Raw genomic sequence first — 21,494 nt, 5'->3', positions numbered from 1 at the left:
GGAACTGCATGCTCAATAGTAATGGTAGGGCAAACAGATCCCTCAGTTCCTGACAATTGACCACTGGGCACCGCTGCCTGTACAGGCGCCTGATTTTCCATTAGTAGCACAGCCTGCTGTTGCGAGTTTAGTTGTCTGAGTTCATCAGATACTGATGTACAGTACTCGCCCTCTCCCTCGGGATTGGTGTATTTTCCCCCTTAGAGGCCAGGGGTCTTGCCATAGGGAACAGTTTGGCAATTGAGGGTTGAGAGATTGTGCCCTCTTTTGAAGCTCCGCTCTCCCCGGTCTCCCCGCAATCTTTTTGTTGCCCCCGGCCTCCCTGTGCGGTATCTGGAGCCGGCCCCTCCGCATCACCAAGACCGGCACTGACAGGAGCGGCTTTTGCTTTTGTCCCTCTCGCTCCTCGGGACGACATGCTCTGCCCAAAACGAAGCTGGGCTTCTTCAAGGGCCTGTGCAGCTTCCTCTGAAGATGTACAGCAGAGCAGCAGCTGACCAAAACGAAAGAATAGCCCAAGCTTTTTTCCGGCGCTGAGATAGTTCATAAAATGCCAGCAGTGTTACCGTCACCGATCGTGTTTAGGGAGCAGTGGCGGACTTTCCAGAGCAAACCCAGAGCCTTGTGAAGCTGCATCCCCAATCAAGGCAGCATAGCCAACGGCCGAGTTTAACCCACGGCGTGGGCGGCGGTGTAGCTGAACATTACACAGGCGGCATCTTGCTCGTCCGTAATACCAGCTGTTCTCAATTAATTTCATTTGAGAATATTCATAAAATTCAGCCAACCAAAAGGTATTGTTGTGATATATCTATAATTCTTAGATGCATGCTGGACAGTAACGTTTTAGTGTTCTTTTTCTCAAAAATAATGGCTAAACCAAAATGTGCTTAGTTGGGAAAGCCACTGAATAAAGCTGGGTTTTTCAGAGAGAATATTTCCTATTGAATTTCCCACTGTCATTACAAAACAATGTTTTTGCCTACTCCACCCATCTTATAAATTGAACCCCACTTGATCAATCGGCACTAAATTTCACAGCATCAATCTGAGTCTATGGGAGCAATTGAAAAATGGCCTGTTATGTACAGACCTGCAGCAGCCTTCTTAAATATACTTTTTGGAGCTCTGCTTCATTCTGTGTTATGAATAAATAATTGCTGAGTAACTATAATGGGACTCTCCATGGATATGTTCTCCTGCATGGGGTTGCATGTGTGGGTTTCCAGCTTTGGGACCTAAACAGCAGAGCCTGCTCTGTGGCTGTTCAGCAGTGATGAGCTGCTGGTGATCCTGCAGAGGAGGCATCCATCAGCTAACTAGTAGTTCTGCTCACTACGTTCACTGAATCAAGCCCAAATTCCTCATCCTGCACTTGGTAGCAGATTTGTGATGTCTGCTCACCGCCAAGAACTAGCAGTGACAGGGGCTAGAGGTGAGCCTGAAGAGGAAGCGCCTGTCAGAGCTCCCTTATAGGCTTAAACATGGTGCTGGAGGTTGGTTCCGGGACTTGTTAGGCAGTGATAGATTTGGAGCCCTGGTGACACTTGATATATGTATGTCTGCGTGCTCCTTAGCAGGTCCGATGTGGAGGGGGTTCTTTCACCTGTACTTGAATGAAAGACATCATTAAGTAAATTGTTATTTATTAAGCGCACTGCTGTCCCAAGGGGAATCCTGCTGCTGGCTGTTTGATCTCTCTAAATAATATGTCTGATCTTAAAATAAAAACTCTCCTTCAAGACAATTAAAGCTAGCTTGGTGATGACTGTACAATAGAAAGTATTACAATATGACTGAAGCAAATGTGAGACAGTGGCCTTTTGTTCATGCCAGAGCTTCATCACCTCCTGGCTGGCTTCCAAGTTCTCAGTGGCCTTCTACTAGAAGTGCTGCATCTGCATACTGAGAGCTAAAATGTAGATAACAAATTGCTGGGGTGGGGGATGAGGGCTTCTTGGGAGTCTGCTCCAACTCCTCCTTCACAAGACTAAGAGGTCCCCTAAAAGGGTGGCCACACAGGAGCTGAAACCAACTCATTTCTGTGTCTCCTCCTTGTAGGTCAAAAGAAGGCATGGTAAGAGGTTGTTCCACTTCTGTCTCCAGGGCTCTGACAGCCTGTAATCATGCATTTGAAGGTGTTGCTGAACCTCTCAACAAGACCATTTTTCTGGGGTGGTAGGGCATGATGAACTTATAAATTACTCCACACTCAACTCTCATTGACTTCATGTAGGCAGACATGAAGTTTGTGCGCCCTGTTAGACACTACTCCTTTGGGGAACCTCGCCTGGGTAAAAGTCACCGTCAGGGCCCTGACCACTGCAGGTACGGTCACAGTCCTGAGAGGTATGGCCTGTGGGTACCTAGTTGCATGGTATGCATGGTCCCCCAAGACCAGGATAAACCTGTCGCCTAAGGCAGTCTTAGGGGACAGGGGCTCAATGTCAATGCCCACCCTTTCAAATGGGGTGTCAACAGCAGGTAAGAGAACCAGGGGAGACTTTAGCCTTTTCACTGGCCTGGCATGTAGGGCAGGACCTGCACAATTCAATGCATCTGAAGTCAAATGTGTGAGCTCCTAGTGAAATGCTAGCTGGCTTGACATGGCAGAGCTGTTTTGTTCATATGTAGATGACAGCATAGATAGCAATACAAAGTTGCTAAATATGGAAAAGGTAATAAAGCTGATCCAAGAAAAGAAAGTGGATCTGGAGGGGAAATATTAGTGGAATAACATGGGTGGTGGGTCTCTCAGAAAGTACATACTGTGGCCATCTTTGGAAAGAGAAGGAGACACAGAATAGTCTCTTTGGCGTGCATTATCCCTCAAGCTGCTGTTGTTTGCCTTCCCGGCAGCCTGATACCTGAGAGTCTGATGCCCTGAGGCGGCCATCTGAGGCATAGAGCCAACAGAGTGGTGCCAAGAATGAGCAGGCCAGAGAAGAAAGCACATTAGCTAATGACACATACACTCTGCCCCAGAAGTGGGCTGCAGCAATGGCCAGATATCAGAGACTGACCTAGACATCATAACCCTTACACCTACTGCTTCTACTGGCACAAAGCTCCCAAGATTCCATGGAAGGACAGAACATCTGCCCTTGTTTCAGCAGAAGTAAACTGCAGGCTAGGACAGAAAGGCAGGGTCGAGGAGGATGAGAATTAAAGTATTTGCTGTCCTTGAGTGTTATGTGAGTTTTGTGCCCAAGTGCGAACACATTCTGTTGTAGATGTCAGGCAAATCTTAGCCATGCCAGAGCCCTCCCAAGGCCTGGAGTGTTTCCTACAGTTGATACACCTTTATTCTTTTGGTATGCAAGGCGTCCATAGGAAGCATCTATTGTTTACACCAGATTCAAAATCTGGTACTCACTGATATGGCATAGCAACAGTTGATAAGAATACTCGTTACCCACTGTTACTACTCCTTAAAGGTTTTCCAGGCCACGTGACAGGGCTCTCTAGGAGCCTGTCAGTGCAGCCTGTCTGCAGTCTGTTTGACTGAAATTAGAAAGCACAGCTGCAGGAGATGGAATGAAGACAGAGAAGATGTTTGGGGTTGGTTGAGGATGGCAGGTAAGGTATATATTTTTTCACATTTGGGTCAGGGAGGGGAGGGCTGTTATGTATGGCTCCCCTATTATTCCACTGCCCCTACATAGCAGTTGAAAGCAGAGACAGATGATTCTGGGGGACATATTTAACATAAAATTATACATTGGGTAAAAAGTGGTTTACAGGGGACATTTTTCACTGCGGTGTTTTGAATTACATTATACTTGAGCTTTGTTCTCATTGTCTATTTGATGGCACTCAGAACTCCTTGATGAAAAACATCCCTGTAATTCACTGCTGCCCATCTATAAGTCTATATTTTTCTACTCCATGTCCTACCGAAGAAATGGCTTGGTGGCCAAATGTCCCATAGTGTTTTGGTGTGTCCCATATGAGGGGCCACACCCAACTGTTACCAGGTTTAATTGCACTGTACAGTTTCCTTTGGATTTAAGCTTTTGTGATGTTTAATTTACCTTTCCTGCAAAATTAAGTTGCAATAAAATCCTTAAAACCTCGAAAAAATACTAATGTCGAAGATTGTCGTTAAACTGCCCCATTTAAGGTATTGCCCACAATTAATTTCAAATACCACAGCCTCTCCTTCGGGGAAAGTCATGCCCCTGTAACCTAGAAATACCTAATCTCCTCTAGCCCATCTTTTAACCATGAACTCACATCCCACATGCCCTCCCATTAATGATCAGAACCAACCTAGCAACTCCTATCAATGTTAACCTATCACAAAGAAACTGGAATGAGACTAACCCCACATAATCATCAATGTACCGCTAGAGGGTGCTGTTTCATTGCAATTATATCATCGGTTCCCAGTTGATCACAACTTCCTAGTCACAGTCAACTAACAACGTGGAGCTTCCGGCCTGATACCGGTGTTTCAAATCTGCCATATGTCAGTGCCAACCATATTTTCCTGTTTAGCAGTATTATCCTGCCAGGCAATCTGTTTCTCGATTAATTTCAAATTTTTGAAAAGGAAGAATCTTTTTTAGACGCTGGCCCTGGAGAGTTGAAACTTCAGGAATACTTTTGGCTCTTCACCAGTAAATGGCGGCCTGACATCGCCAGAGCATAAACGCAAAATCTCAAGTCTATTGACTCGGCGCAAGTGACTTGGGGGCATATTATCAAGCCAGGCGATAAAGCGGCAGAAAACTGCCACTAAAACGGCGATAATGGGCTTGATAATATGCCCTATGGAATTCCAATTGAAGCTCAGGTTAGATGTCCTTCAATTAGAATTCCATAGAGCATATTATCAAGCCCATTATCGCCGTTTTAGCGGCAGTTTTCTGCCACTAAAGCGGCGATAATTTTATCGCCTGGCTTGATAATATGCCCCTTGGGGGCATATCAGCAACACCCGGTGATAATTATCGCTCAGCGCTCTTAGCGTGAGGATAATTATCGCCGGGTAACGTGGATTTTTATTGCTGAGATAGCATGCTATTAGCAACGCTTATCTCCTCAGTGATAAAAATACTCACTCTATGGGGCATATCAACAACAACCGGCGATAATTATCGCTAAGCGCATTTAGCGCTAGGATAATTATCGCCGGCTAGCGTTGATGTTTATCGCTGAGATAGCGTGCTATTAGCAACGCTTATCTCAATAGCGATAAAAATCCTCACGCTAAGTGGCTAACGTGAGATTATCGCTGGAAACCCAGCGATAATCTCACGTTAGCTTGTTGATAGGGACAGACAAACTTAGCCATGATATCCTCCTTCCATAGGATATCATGGCTAAGTCAGAAAAATACCAGACGTAAAAAAGCAGCGTTAACCGCGGTTAGCGCTGCTTTTTTTGTCTCCAACAGGGTTAGCGATATTCTTGATAATAGGAGAAATGTCTCTTAGCGACATTTCTCCTATTATTTTAGTCTGGAACGCCCCCTTTGCATCTCATTAGAGATGCAAGGGGAAGCGTAGAGTAAAAGGGTGCTAACATGCGAATTTGCATGTTAGCACCCTGTTGATAGGGTGCTAGTTTTATCTCTGCTTTTTTGGCTTTTAAAGCCAAAAAAGCAGAGATAAAGCCCTTGTTGATATGCCCCTAACTGCCTAACGTGAGATTATCGCTGGAAACCCAGCGATAATCTCACGTAGTGTGGAGTTAGCTTGCTGATAGGGACTCACAAACTTAGCCATGATATCCACCTTCCATAGGATATCATGGCTAAGTCAGTCCTGAAGCAGGCGTAAGGAAAGTAGCGATAACAGAGGTTATCGCTACTTTTCCTGCCGCTATGCTTCATAGCGTGTGGCTTGATGATAGGAGAAATGTCGCTTAGCGACATTTCTCCTGTCATGTTAGGTCAGGAACGCCCACTTTGCATCTCGTTAAGAGACGCAAAGCTGGGCGTTAGGAATCCCCACGCTAAAGCAAGGTTTCACGCGTTAGCGTGGCCTCGCTGGCTAAATAAGCGATAAAATTATCGCCGCTTTTCGGCCGAAAACGGCCTCAAAAGCGGCGATAACTTTTTATCGCCAGCTTGTAAATATGCCCCTTGGTTTGTTGATAAAAGCACAATTTCGAATTCGAGAATTATGCCAAAACTTTAGAGCAGGCAAGTGAAAAATTAAACAAAAAATATTCGGGATACATTTTTTTTCCCCCTGACTTTTATTGAATCAGAGTCAGTCTGCCTCAGGTGAATTGGTATCTGCGACTGCACATTCATTCACCTATTGACTGGATATACTGGATTATGTATTATTACACTGTTATATTTTTCATATTGCAGCTAGGAAGATGCACCCCCTCATCTGTCATAGACCGCTTTTGCGGGGTACGTAGGCTAGAAAGGAGATCACATGTGGGGACAGGCAAAAGTGTTTGCATTTTTAAAGCACCGTAAACCTGCAGAAGAAGAGGATGTGCGCAGGGCCGGAACAGGCCCTACCCTTGTCACATGCAATGGTCCTTTACAGCTACGGACATAGAACTGTAAACTGCGCCTGCGCAGATTTCCTGGCTGCACCTGCGCATTGCTCTTCCTATTGGCTCCCGGTGATGGCGGACGGTGAACGATCCCCGCTGCTTCCCGAGTGCAACGATGGAGGAGGGGGGTCCGGAGGCCTGCTGCCTACAGCACCGCCCTACAGCGGGGGAGGACCCGTGCGGCCTCAGGGTAAGGCCCGTTAAATAAGGGTGAAAGTGAAGGAAATTAGTTATTTATGAGGTCATTACATATTCAAGTGTCATATATCGCTGGGGCAAGTGGCTTATTTGATGTTTATACGCAAACGTTATCTTTCCAGAGTGACTCAGGAAGCGCTCCGCATTTCGGCCAATCACTGGAAAGAGGCGGGGCTAAACAAAACATGTTGCTGAATTAAGTCAAGGGCGGGGATCAATATATGGGGTGTATAAATAAAGGTAGATTGACTGGACTAACAAGGGGGTGGTGGGGGTAGATGTATCAGTTAGCGGAGATAGACTGAAGAAAGGGGGATGGATGGAGGGGAATAAAGGCTAAGCTTCATGGAGAACGAGCTGACTCATTAAAGGGGATATGGGCTATAATTACGATGATGCAACTTTGGAGTTTTGCATCTCAATACAAGAACCGAGCTGGGACTGGCCTCAAATTCTGAAATAGAAGTACACCTCAAAGTAGGCACTTATCAGAGAGGGAGGTGCATTTGTACCGTCAAGCTTATACTTCCTAGAAAGATGATGAAATAACTAAATGGATAGGTAATCGCGCCAACAAAGCGGGGGCGGGGTAGATTATAAAGAGGGATGGGGCTGAGCCATCAAAGTAGGTGGGGCTTAAACAGTATGGTTCTTACCTATTAAAACAGGTGCAAGATAAAATGTGGGAAAGGTATAGCACCAATGAGAGGCGAGCATCTGAATTTACCTCAAGTGCATGGGCGCCAACTCACCAAATAAAAGTGACAGTGTAGAAGAAGTTGCATTATGTACTCTTTGATTTGCGATGACATCACACGAATTGTGATTCTTTCAGAGTATTGAAAAACAACATGATTCAAAGCAGATGTTTGCCTATTTGAGTGACAACACATACTATCCGTACTGCTATATCATCCCAGGTGTGCAGTCAAGATATATCTAGAGCAGAGCCTTTATACGCCTAAGTACAGCTATTATACATTCACGCTGTGCCCAATTTGTCTCGAATGCCCACACACACAGACCCACATTCTCATATCCAAATGAGCAAATACAACCAGTGTGCAAAATTTTAGCTCACAAATCTGGGCCAGCAATGGGCAATAACAGTGTTAGTCTACCCCATACTCTCAAATGTAGATTTGGCAGCAGTTTCCAAGTAACCTTGTTTGGTCGTAGGCTAAGACCTGTTGTATAAGATTGCCATGGCCTCCACCTACAAAACACACATTCAGTGCTACAAATTGTAGCCCACAACTCCCAGCACAATAAAGAATAGAAAGCCAGTGCCTCAAACAATAGAAAGTCAACATCTTGGAGAAAGCCAAATAATTTCTATTTATAACGTTGAAATCTGAGGAAAGGGAAAATACCTTCTTGCATCTTTAAATTATCCTTAACTAGTCTCTTCTCCATTAACTCGCATAAGAAGTTCCAGCCTGGCAATCTCCTGCCGCATCACAATTTAACCATGCCTACAAACCCCAGGCCTTGCTCCTGTCCCTCTTCTTAGCACAGATTATTTCATAGCCTTACAAGACACGAGCCAGAATGACAATTAGTGTTCCAGAATTACATTTTTGTGTATGTTATTAAATTTAGACTCTAGATTTCTTAATGTGAGGATTTCAAATACCTTTGAATGTGCTTTGGTCTATATCGTACACTTGACCATGGCGCTTCCCATGCCAGGATTGGCAAAATAACGTTCAAAGTATTTTTGTTCCTGTCACACAAAATATGAATAAAGGATCCCTAGTGAAGTTTCTGGACTAGGGATTGTATTGCTTGAATAAAATGGTTTCTTTAGGATGCGTACTTATACACTTCAGGATGCAAAATGTATCGATGCCTGTAAATCAAAAGACTGTGTTACGTATGGCATGACTGAATTTTGACCGCTCACCTGCAACTGATGTAAATCCAGAGCACAAACCAACACTTCAACTTGATAGGCATCATGAGTGTTCTCCCAGACGTCCACCTCATCCTTTCTTAGCAAAGAATGAATGTAAACATGGCTCTTAAAAGAAACGTATTCGCATTTTGTCAGTGATGACGTTTCTATATGCTAGGGTCACAAGAGCAGGGCCTAGGTTAACAAGGGGGACGATAAGGACCAATAGATTATACCCCTGGCTACATGCAAATGACATCTATTATGTAGTGGTTGCCCAATGTTTACTTGCCTTTATTGACACATAAACTGAACAAACCCAGCTATTTGTTGCAGCCAACCAGTCTACTAAGCCACTAGGGTTTGCTCCACACCGAAACCCTTTCTTTTTAGGTTTTAAGTGGGTTTATTCAGTAACCAGTTCAAGAATACTATAGTCCTTCGTCTCTGGGTGTGCAAGGGGAGTACTGTGGTAGTTGTCCATGGTGCAATGTGTTTTTACAAATTAAGTCCTGTTGTAGCTTTAAAAACGTGTAGAACACTGCTATGTAAATGTTCTGTTATGCTTTGATTCTATAACTCGGTGGTGTTCCAGGGACAGACAGTTAACGACTGGCTGGAGACGAAGCACCAATCGTACACATCTGTGAGAATAAATGTTAACATAAAGCCTACTACTGGCCTCCTCGATATTATAACCAAATTAGCAACGAGTTCCAGCCAGGAGAAGTGCGATTACCAGCTAGGTGCATGGATCCAATACACCTGTCTTGATGTAGGCAATTTGAATGGTCAGAGTCCCGCTTACTCTAAGACAGAGTCCTACAGCTAGTTTTGCTAATGATCTGAAAGGGTGGAGGAGAGAAAGTTCCTTACCTGTGTCTGTGATACCATATGTAAAAGTGTTAGATGAATTATCTGCACTTGATGGGAAGGTCATATCACGAGGAGAGAGATGTGTTCCTTCACAGAGTTTAAGATTCGATTTATTCAAAATTGCGCATAAAGGTCATTTGGGACAAAACTTGACTAGGAAAAAGTTGAGAGAAAATTATGGTGGCCTAGTAATATAAGGAACAAGCATTGGCATAGCCAATAGGTCTTGCCTTTGGGACCTTAGTGTTTAGCTATGCAACAGTTGCATAACTAAATACTTATAAGGTCCCAAAAGCAAGACCTATTGGCTATGCAAAGCGGCCGCGAAAGTGATCGCGATCACGATCAAACAGCAAAGTGGCCGTGAAAGTAATCGCGGTAAAGCACGGCGCCCGCCCGCGCGCACGCACTGTAGCTCTAGGCTGGCCTGGTAGCACTTTTTGGAGCCCTCTCAATAAGTCTCGCCAGACCAGCCCATGCGCTGGGTCAGGCGAGACCTAAAAAACTGAATGGGTAGTGAGATATAACCAAAGTGCAAAACAACTAAAGGGGGGGGGGGGGGGGTCACTTATGGGGGAGATTGTGGATCCAGGTATACCATGGCATACCGTGTGTGGTGATTAGATTGAGTCCATAAGACGGGTCACCTTTGAGTTAAGATGTGCATTGGTTATGGTGGATCTTTACATTCTAAATGGCTGGGGATGAAATTCATGTATGAGATCACAAGAAACACTATCAAGGTGTTGAATGAAATTTTCAGGAAGAAGGATATCCTGTGAAAATCTCTACTGATAATGGCACTCAGTTGACATAAGAGGAAATAAAGCGATTTCTGAATTGTTGAGGCATAATGCACTTGCGTACATCACTATAGAATCCCCAGGCAAATGGTGTAATTGAGAAGGCAAATTGCATGGTGAAGGGAGTAGTGCAGATGGTGTTAAAAAAAGAGGGGCTGTTAAAGCCATGGTGAGTGATGTAGTTTGGGCTTATAGAACCACAGAAAGTAGTGTGAATAAGCAGGTTCCTTTAATGTGATGAGGGGGCGGAAGGCCAATACCAAAATGTCACCAGCATGGACAAAACCGTTCAGGGGGAGGGAGGGTCATGAAATGATCAAAGGTGGAGGAGAGGCAAAGGAAGTAAGTGTAGAAGGGTTACGGTGGGTGAACTGGTCAAAGTAAAGTGAGGGCGTATAGAAAGGTGTCTGGAATTTGTGGCCCTTTTTAAGTTGAAAGAACTGCATGATTTGTTTGTGATTTGAGAGAAGATTAAACGGTGCAATTTGAGAAAGATGGCATTGTATGGGACAGGAGAAGTGAGCAGTGTGGAAGGTGTCAAGAGCTGCAGCAGTTTCATGTTGATGGATAATAATTAGGCCTGGGTGGTGAACTTCGCTCTGTTCGCGGAGTTTTCTGCACTCCACCCTCCGCGGAGCTTGCGGAGTGCAGAAAACTTCGCTTCGCGGTGTGCAGCGGAGTTTTTTCCCCGATTTGTGAACGGTAAGTTCGCAATCGCATACGCTAAGTTCACGAGCTGCCGCTCGGGTAGAATTTCAACCCGAGTGGCAGGAATACCATCACAAACTGTAGTTCGCACTGTACTCCGCCAATCGCAGAACTTCGCTTAGTTTTTTTGTAACTTTGCAGAGTTCCGCGTAGCAAAACTCCACGAACTACGCCCAGGCCTAATAATGGCGAGGTGTTGGACAGTGATGTTAGAAGAGATGATCATACTAATGCCAGGAGCAATGCCAGACATCATGAGCCCTATGAGAGGGGAGGTGGTGGTGTCGCAAACAGTTTTAGTCGAGACGGTGGACAGAGGTGGCAGATAAGAGTTCTCTAGGAACACAGAGGTTTGACAGGCCACCTGGGTACTTACAAGATTATGTAACATTGTATAAGTACATGTTTGTGAGTTTTGTTTTTTCTTTGCTATTTTTCTTGGGGGAGGTTCAGTTCATTCCGTAAAGGGTAGATGTGTTGTATCTTTAAACATGTATGTAGAACATTTTTGAGTAAGTGTTCTGCTGTGCTTTGATTCTATGACTCCGTAGTTAGTGTTCCTGGCCGGAGAGGAATCACCAACTGTAGTCCTCTCTGAGAATAAATCTTAATGTTAAACCTACTACTGGCCTTCTGAATATTATCACAAAAAGTCACAGTCACCTCAGATTGTGCAGTTTTGAATAGTTCTATCCAACCTGTTCAGGGATGTGGAATTCCTATAGCCCGATGCCCGGGACATATTGTTTGGGGTCAAGGGCAACAAGTTTCCATGTGTATTTTGTCCTTGGGACAAGTAGGCCCAACCCCCTACATCACAAACCCTTTGACTGCCAGTTTATAGTCCCACATGATGGATCAGGGAAAGCATTGCCTGCAGTTAAGGTAATATTTGTTTCCATGTGTTAACACTGTTCAAACTTGTATTTATGGTTCATAAATGCAAAACCTTTATTATTAGGATGAGCGATCTAAGTACATGTTGTAAGCTCAGACTACTACTGACAGTGGTTAAAGTATAAAAATGGGTGCACACGCTCTCATTGTTTAGCAATATGATGCTATGCATACTGCTCCCAGAATCCTCTCTGATTAGATGCAAATATATGGAGACGCTTGAAAGTAAGATTGATTATTCTTTGCTTTCAAGATAAAATGTTCACAAAAAAGTAAAAACATTTTGCTAAACTACTGTAACATTTTAGGTAGCGTTTTTCTGCAGCATCATTTAGTAAAATGTGTTGATGCATGCTAGTATTTCCCCAAAATATTCATAATGGAAAATCACTGTAACCAGTTTTAATAAGATTATGGGAAACATTAAAATTAACAAGCATTGGTAAAGCCAACTGGTCTGAAATTGTTGGTTAGTCTTTTGGTTTTATCAATGCGTGACTTGTTTTGGCATGTTTTTTGTAAAACCTTATTGGTGTGGGTGCTGCTGGGCCCTCATCATTATAACAAACATTGGCAAAAGCAAAAATTGTTTCCGTCTCTAAAAACACACATTGCCACAGTAGTTCCTGGCACTGAACAAAACGACTGTGTGTCAATTATGCTCCTTGTGAAAGAACAGAATGCTGTCGTTCACAGTGAAGCTAGCCAACTGACAGAGAGAGACATTTTAATAAACACAACATGTCATGGTTAACGTCAGACCTAATTAGGGGGCCAATTAGTAAGTAAAGTCTCAAAAGTGCACTTATGTCCTTGCATTAAGTGCAGATATATATATATAACTTTCCTGAATTCACAAGACTTTACAGAAGTAGGCCAATAAATAGTACTCCTAGAAAATATTTGTGAACTGCATTTTAGCATGAGCAAATATGCTTGTGTAGATTTGCTCATGCGAAAATGTGAGCGTTTGCAAGTTTACTTCCCCTCCAACCACTTTTTTCCCAACCCAGGAAGAAGTTTTATGTCTGCCATTGTCAGGAGTAAATATCCAACCTTTCTCAATATGGGAAAAGATTAGTGAAGAGTTGGTGAAAACCCTTAAAACATGCAAGTTAGTAGGTTTGCACAGACTCAAAACGGCATTCCAACCCTGAAACTGTTGCTTAACTTCAGCGTCAGTATGTAGATCTGAGGAAACGTGGCAACATAAGGGAATTGCTAGTATTCATACCCTGCTATGGAAGGAGCCCTGGCATATTCAGAGAGGCTATTTCGGAGTTCTTATATAAGGGTATTGATGCCATAATTTGTCACCGTATTACATGGCACAAAAGGGACAAGTGGATTTTGTTACAGGACAAGTAGATTTATGAAGTAACCTGCCCCATGGACAAGTAGATATTTTATTAAATTCCACACCCCTGCTGTTTAAGAAAGGTGTTGCCTGGTGCTGATGAGGTAGCATACCGTTCTTGCATCGTTCCAAATGGAATATAGTTCAATCAGCAGCCAGTCTTTTCTCTAGCTTTTCCCAATATGCCTGATTATGGATTGGCTTGGGACAAGCAAAGCAGCTCCTTCTTCTCCTTGTATGTGGACTTTCTGTGTTCTCAGCAGGATTAATCTCCCACTCCTGAAGGCCCATTTGACATACCAGGCACTTGTTCATTCTTAATTTTTTTTTAATCAAGTGGTTGCAAAGTCAATGGGTCTGGTGTTCAGTAGCGTTGCCTTTCTTTTTAGGTCTCGCCTATTCTATCCCGCAGGGATGGATAGGCGAGATTATAGTAAGCAGTCCGAAAAGTCTACCTAGCTGCGGATCGCGTACAGTTCATGTGAACACAATCACGCGCATGTCAACAACTGCCACAACCACGCGCATTCTTTACAGCTTCCATTTTCTACCAGACACTTCGTGCGCGCGCGCCGCGCTCTCCCTCTGTTGCCACACGCATTCAGCTCACCAGGCTGCACACCCCCTCACTCTCCATATGGTCGCATGCCTTTTCTTTGATCTCCGCCACGCGTTCTCACAGGCTCCTCTCCGCCCACGCGTCTCTCCCCTTCCGTGTAGTTCCGCCCCGCCTTCTCTTTCTCGCATTTTTTTTTGGGGGGCTTTGTGTGATTGACTACTTGACCTCGTGCCTATGAGTTTTGCATGCGTCTATTATATTTATTTACTTTGAATGTTTTCTTTTTTTTTTAACTGCCCATGCGTCTCTCCTCTTCCATGTAGTTCCCCTCCGCCTTTTCTTTCTTGCATCTTTTTTCTGATTTTCGGCTTTGTGCGACTGACTACTTGACCTCGTGCCTATGAGTTTTGCATGCGTCCATTATATTTATTTACTTTGAATGTTTTTTTTTATTTTACTTTACGCACCCAAAGTTTTTTATTTTATTTAACTTTACGCACCCACACACATACATTGTTTCCTTTCCTTCTTACATTCTTATGCGAAAAAAGTAACTCTCTCCACAAACAGCACTTTTATCCTGTCTCGCCTCTGTGTTTTGCTGTCTGCCCTCGTCTTCAATAGTTTCCAGCCTCTGTGTTCTGCTTTACGCATCCAAACACGTATGCTTTTGTCTGATTTTCCTGCTTACAATCTCATGCAAAACAAACAAAAAATCACTCTCTCTACAAACAGCACTTTTATCCTTTTATTCTGTTTTGCCTTACACAATGCCCTACACACATTAGACCACACAAAATGCCACCTCACACACTGCCCTACACACATTAGACTCCACAAAATGCCAACTCACACACTGCCCTACACACATTAGCCCCCTCACACTCTGCACCCCCTCACCCTAAAATAAATAAGAATACAGTTTACTTCCAAGGCACTGCAGTCATTTACGTGAGCCGGTGTCAGATTGTGTATTTTTTTTCAATATTAATATAGCCTTTGAAGAAAATAGAAATACAGTTTACTGACAAGTCACTAACCAACACTGCCCCCTCTCACACAGACCACACACAGTGCCCCCTCACACAGACCACACACACTGCCCCCTCTCACAGACCACAAACACTGCCCCCTCACACAGACCACTCACACTGCCCCTCTCACACAGACCACTCACACTGCCCCTCTCACACAGACCACTCACACTGCCCCTCTCACACAGACCACACACACTGCCCCCCTCACACAAACCACACACACTGACCCCTCCTCACACACTGACCCCTTGACACACTGCCCCCACATACACTGCTCTCACACATTACCCACTCACAGTACTTTAGGTCACACACACTGCACCCTTACACCCCACACACAGCCCGTACCCTTACACACTCACACTGTGCCCTCATACAATTTCCCCTCAGACACTGCCCTCTTACACACTGCCCCCTAGTTCGTACGATGTCAGTAGGTGCCTTTTCTAAATTTTAACACAAACGTTACAGGATCAAAGCGTTTCTAAAACGCATCAGTAGATTTTGCGAAAGTTAAAACTATTGGAATTTTAAATGACAAAGCTATTAATTTAGCTCTTTTCAAAACCAACACATAAATACAAAATTTGGCATTCACAATACCAATAGCTCAAACTTTCCTAATGCGAGATCTATTGCATTGCAAATGCTTGTTTACTTTGCCAATTCTTTTTAGGCACAGCTGGTCTGTATTAGCTAAAGGAAAACAAAATACATGCTTGTTTGGAGATACAGAATAGCCAACACCTAATGCTGTTGCAACATGATGACCTGCGCTTGTATGCATCGCCATTTTTGTAAACTCTTATCGTTTTTAAGACTGATGATGCCAATCTAGACACAGTCAATTAAAAACAAAATGCGAAAAGTGCACCACCACTTCCGGCTCTCCAAAAAAAGAGAGAACATTTTTTTTCATAAAATTAGAAGGGGAAACGTGGAAGGGTGCTGCAAGTCAGTGCCACTTCAGGGCCACCTGGGAGTTGTGTGGTCGGTAAATGAGGAGCTGGGAGGGGGCCATGGGAGAGGTAGAGCCGAAAAATAAATGATTTAAAACAGATTATAGCTACTTGCAGTGGCTCCATAGCCTGAAGGAACAAGAGTGGGGATAGGGGAAACCCTTTGTTTTTAGGTCTCGCCTGGCTATCGCGTAAGCGATCGCTCAGCAAGACTTATATAGGGGCTTCAGAAAATGCTCCCAAAGGCTTCCCAGGCGGATCGGGTGGCGGTTACGCGCACAACCACGCACATTCCATTTGCCACTAGCTACTTCCTGCGCGTGCGCCGCCTCACGCATTCAGAGAGATTTAGTAAGGGGCACAAGACCTTAGGAATGCCGTTTATGGCCAGTGCATGTGAGGCATTCAAGCGCGAAGCTGACATCGGACTTGAAAGCTGCAGACTGCTTTCGCCAGCGCGCGCTCGGCCTCACTTCCTGCATCCCCTCTTACAACAATTAACTTTTGTTATAACTCACACCCCATATGCTCGTTCCCTCCCACCCTTCCTTTGATGTCCGCTTTTCTTGTTGTTTACAAACCACGCCGCGCACTACCGCACGCCACACACTGCTGCACGCCACACACTGCTGCACGCCTCACACTGCTGCACGCCTCACACTGCTGCACGCCGCACACTGCTGCACGCCGCACACTGCTGCACGCCGCACACTGCTGCACGCCGCACACTGCTGCACGCCGCACACTGCTGCACGCCACACACTGCTGCACGCCACACACTGCTGCACACTGCTGCATTACTCACTGCTGCATGCTGCACGACACTGCTCCACGCAGCACACTGCTGCACGTCACACAGTGCTGCATGCCTCACACTGCTACACGAAACACTGCTGCACGCCGCACACTGCTGCACGCCGCACACTGCTGCACTCCACACACTGCTTTTATGCGAGTTTATGCTACTGAAATTGTAAATGACAATGCCTTTTATTTGTTTTAAAACCAAAACATAAATAAAAGGCATTGTAATTTTACAATGCCAATAGCTCAAGCTCTTATAAATGCGCGACCTATTGCATTGCAAATGCTTGTTGTATGATGTGAAGTAAGTCTGAGAAAAACCCACCGCTGTTCATCTGTTCTGTTGTATGGGTGAACAGTAATCTGATTTTGGAGATAAAGTATCATCCCAGTCCAGCTCTCTCCAGGGACTTAAAAAGTACCCCGCATTCAAGACCGTCAAATGCTTTTTCAGCATCCAGGGAGGCAACCAATATCACATGTGCTGTGTCATGAATGACCTGGGACCAATCTCACTTGATTGAGAGGATCACTTTATGCAGACGTAGTGCAAGTATCTTTGGCAATATTATGTCTAACAATGAAATGGGTTGGTAACTGACAAATTCTAAAGGGTCCTTTTCCTTCTGTAATAGTGTGATTCCCAAATCTTTCAGCCTTCTTGAGGGTGAAAAATGTAATTAGGGCAACTCTCCTTGCCCAGAGGTTTAAAAGTCGTTAGATTAACAATCGTCTGCGCAAACTTTTTTTTCATGATCTCCCGCCTTAAAATCTACCATTTGGCAAAAAGTTTGTGGACAAGGATTCAAAAGAAAACCTTCCTTCGGCAGTTTACGTTTCATGTCTGAGCTCTAGGTTTTGGCAGGTAGGTTTTCAAATTTTTTAAAATGATTCCATGCCATGTGAGTGTGAACTAGGGGTGGGCGGAATTTGCGAAATCCACTTTCGCAAATTATCGCGAAAATGTTTAAAATGATCGCAAACAAGCGGAAATATCGCCAAGATGCGGACGTTTTTTCCCCGCATGTTTCTGCATGGTTGCGGGTCGCCAACTTACCCATCTGGTTGCTCGCGGGCGCGTCCATCTTGTTTTGAGTTGTCTCGCGGTGCATGATCGCGAGAAGAAAGACGTGATCGCGCGATGCATGACGTCACTGCGGGCGCGAACTGTCGCGAGACAGCGCAAATGGCTAAAAACAATACAACATCTCATGGAGAACGCGACCGGGTCAAGAAAACTTGTCTGCGAACGCAGGGATTCAGGTAAGGCGATCGCGCGCGAGAATGTATTATTTTACAGCGCAAGCAAGAAACAAATTATCGCCAAGCTGCGGAAAGCGGAAATGTTGACATTTTCGCGCTCTCCGCGGAACGCGAAAATGTCAAATTATCGCAATTTCCGCGAACGGAACGAAATTTTAGCCCAGGCCTAGTGTGAACCTTCTTCTATGGAAATATGTAAAACTGCCTCGTAATTGTTATGCTGTATTAGGTGGCGTGGTCAACATTGTTTACCATTTGCATCTTGAAATGTCTAGTTCTTGCTCCAAATGCTTGGTTTGGGGAGCATAACCAGTGCCTACCTCTGTCATCTGTGTGCTCTGTTCAGAGATGAGTGTTTTTTAATTTCACAAAAACATTTGCCATACTTTTTAAAAGCAACTATTCCCTAACAGTTAATGTAGGTTTTGAACTTTCTGGCTGAAAGGATAGAAATAGGGTCTCCTGCACTGTGAAGCTGAGGGAGGTAATGAAAGCTAGAGGAGAAATTAACCTTCTTTCCAGGGTGCCATAGACCATGACAAATTGCACACGTAAACCTGTTAGCGACGCCAGTTAAAGGCTTTAATAGATGGATTCCTTTGAAGCTTAATGGTGTTAAATCTTATACTGTGTGTAATGCAATTTTAAAGTGAACTGTATAGTAAAAATGTTGGGATGAGGACAGAGAGAACATTCATTCCACACTGCACCAACCAACATTCAGTTGTTACACGCACGGGTATCTGCAGTGATCCCTTTAACCAACTGACCTTTCATAACTCGAGTGCATTTCCCACAGAGTAGTTTAAATTACATTTATTTTTCATTTACAGGCTGTGCATTATATTTTGTGCACAATCACCTGAAGGTGAAAGGCTAGCAAAACAAGTACATAACATTTTGTTCTTACCAGCCACTTCTCTGGCTCCACTCTCATTGCACTCAGGATACCGTTTCCCATATTTTTATGCCTTTCAACTGCTATTTATGTTCTTGACTTACCACTCCCCATGGGGATTCACAGTTTGCCTGCTGCCATTGTTAGCTTGTGATAGCTAAAGCTTCTCCTTTCTTTGGATGGTCGTGGGTTTGTGTTATGCGCTTGTCACAATAATATGATCACCCATCCATGCTCTTTTGTAAGGTTTCTTTAGGAAGCTTGAATGTGCTTGCACAGCGTCCTTGTTTCTAATTATATTTTAGGTGGCTCTTAAACATGGTTGCAGCATGGCATGCTCAGTGGCTTCCCACATACATCCGGACCCAGTTCAGTCCCACTGTCTGAGCCAGTTCTCTTCTCCTGTACGTCCCCCCAATTTATTTCACTGATCATGTAAATTATGCAATTTTTTTGCCCAGTCCTTCATACACACTGCTGACGTTTGTAAATGCTGTGCATGAAAGGTGTTACTGTAACCCAGTTTAATGTTACTTTTACCCACCTAAGGAGGTCTTCAGCTCACCATATTTTTCAGTAGTGAACGCTAATCTCACTGACCCATCGCCATGGCTTTGGTAAATGCCTAGTTGTGCATCTGTAACTTTCTTAGGGCAATTTAAATAGACTAAGATAACTATCCTTCTGGAGCTTCAAACATCAGAATTTCTGAGAAACCGCAAGTGGAAGAAATTGGATTAATATTTGGGGGGAGTGACTATCCACCTCATGGAATAATCGCAACCCTTGTCAGGGTAAACTCGCCCAATGTCACCAAATGAACCTGAGCTCAACTTCCTGGTAGCTGTGGCACGGAGCAGACAGGCTTAACTTAGAGCAATGTATAAAGTATTTATGTGGTACCCAAACAGTAATAAAGTCAAAATGCAAAACAATACAAATCTTAAATAAATTGGAAAACGTATAATAAAAACAAAAGGACACTAAAATTACAACAAGGGGAGATGGAGAGATGATTTTTTAAAGTTTTAAGTAGAATTAGCTTCAAGTAGCACAAAGTGTCATTGGTCGTGGTAGACCGGGACGTAGGCATAGTTTGAGGCTGACCGCAGTGGAGCATGGGTCATTTACCCCAATCAGACGTGTCCTGGTCAAAGCATTTAGCTTATGACTCAGTTTTTTAAGTGCCAATCCACCAAAGAAGTACACTTTTAAAGGGCTCCAGGACATCGGGGGAGGCACCTGGAGCTGTTCTTCCCAAAATATTTAGAACCACAGCCCACTTTATAGAATGACCGTTTGGTCACCCACCTAGCTTTAATGGACATAAGGCGGGCTTTTTATTATTGTTATTATTTATAATATAGTTAAAGCATCATGTGGCAGCCCACTGTAATTTACAGACAGCACATTTCCAATGAAATGGACCCTAAATTTGCACAGACGTAAAACTATATTCCACACTAACAAAGTGTGGAAATCGGGTTTCAGTGAATATTTATTATGTGTGCATCATCAAGTGACACAAAGTGTCTTGATTTGGTTTAATCCGATTAAAATGTTTAAAACTAACACACTTGAAAATTACAAAAAAAAGTGTTTCATGTTTGCTTGCCTTACTGCTGAATGTGTATGGTTCGTTTACAGGTATTTATATTTTGTTGTGTTATAAAAAAATGACTTTCTTTTCTGCCACACACTCTGGACTTTAGCAAGGTTGTCACATAATTCATTTGACCTTTCTTCCTCTAACTACAAAATGAGTTTGTGAACACAGATCACCATTTAAAATAAATAATGAAATAAACAAAAATGTAACCGAAGACTAGCCTGACATTTGATCTCTGTCTTTGAAGCACAATAAATGTGACAAGATAAATTCATAACTCGAAGGCATTTTTATTTATTGCTTGGACTTTCACAAGCCACCTAAAATCGGCTCATAATCCCCCGTCCCCCAGTGTTGCGACCCACAGTTTGGGAAACACGTTCTAAGAGACTCCCAGGCTGTCCGGCAGGGGCCCACTGCACGGTTCAATTGGCAGTGTTCAGCCCGACATTAGCAAGAAAGGTCTCTTGTAACTTGAACAGAAGCTCAGTCCTATGACCCTTTGTGAGGGGGATGGGCGGAAAAAGAATCGAGGAGGTCTTATGCGTGGATCTATGATGGCGTATTTATTATAGACACAGAATGAACAAAAGATAAACACAGGTGAACTCTGTGGTATATGATTCTCGGGTGGTGCTTGAGATTCCTCTGCCAATTGCTTCCTCTCCAGGTAAGTGGTGATGACGTTCCCGGGTACCATGGGAAGAGAAGAGACAGCAGGCGGTAGGTATGGCTGTCTAACGTAGGTGAAATTACCGTCACCAAGGTTGAAGGTGGGGACACACCCGGTGCTCAGGCTAGGGATGGTGCAGAATGCGAGCGTGAAATAGGGCGTGCAGGAATGAAAGGGGAAAAAAAAACATGCCTAGAAGTTTAAGCTCGCCCCTTACTTCAGGTTACGAGTTGTCTATGGCCATAACCAGCTTTTAAGACCTATTTCCTAGGTCTGAGGGACAACGGAGGGTGGTGGCAAAGAAATGCGGACAATCTCCTTATATTAGTGCACCTCTGCCCACTCCCCTTTCCTCCCCAAAATAAACAAAAAAAATGGCTGCAAATCCCCTCCCTGTGCCCACTGCAACCACAATCCCCTCAACCCCCCTC

The 21,494-nt window shown here is 44.1% G+C and overlaps 1 protein-coding gene across 1 annotated transcript in view; it reads left to right on the top strand.

The window, feature by feature from the left end:
• The first annotated feature begins 6,466 nt into the window (after nucleotides 1-6,466).
• The window catches only part of PIP4P1 (phosphatidylinositol-4,5-bisphosphate 4-phosphatase 1), a 160,065-nt gene continuing 145,037 nt past the window's right edge, over nucleotides 6,467-21,494 (top strand). The window contains exon 1 of the mRNA XM_085600918.1: nucleotides 6,467-6,715. Within this exon, the coding sequence (XP_085457044.1) occupies nucleotides 6,502-6,715 (214 nt within the window). The 5' untranslated portion in view covers nucleotides 6,467-6,501. The remainder of the gene's footprint in view (nucleotides 6,716-21,494) is intronic.

Source organism: Triturus cristatus, chromosome 1_2, assembly GCF_964204655.1.
Source record: "Triturus cristatus chromosome 1_2, aTriCri1.1, whole genome shotgun sequence".
NCBI classification, from domain to species: Eukaryota; Metazoa; Chordata; class Amphibia; order Caudata; family Salamandridae; genus Triturus; species Triturus cristatus.
The sequence above is the reverse complement of the archived record's forward strand: the minus strand, read 5'-3'. Positions and strand labels throughout refer to the sequence as shown.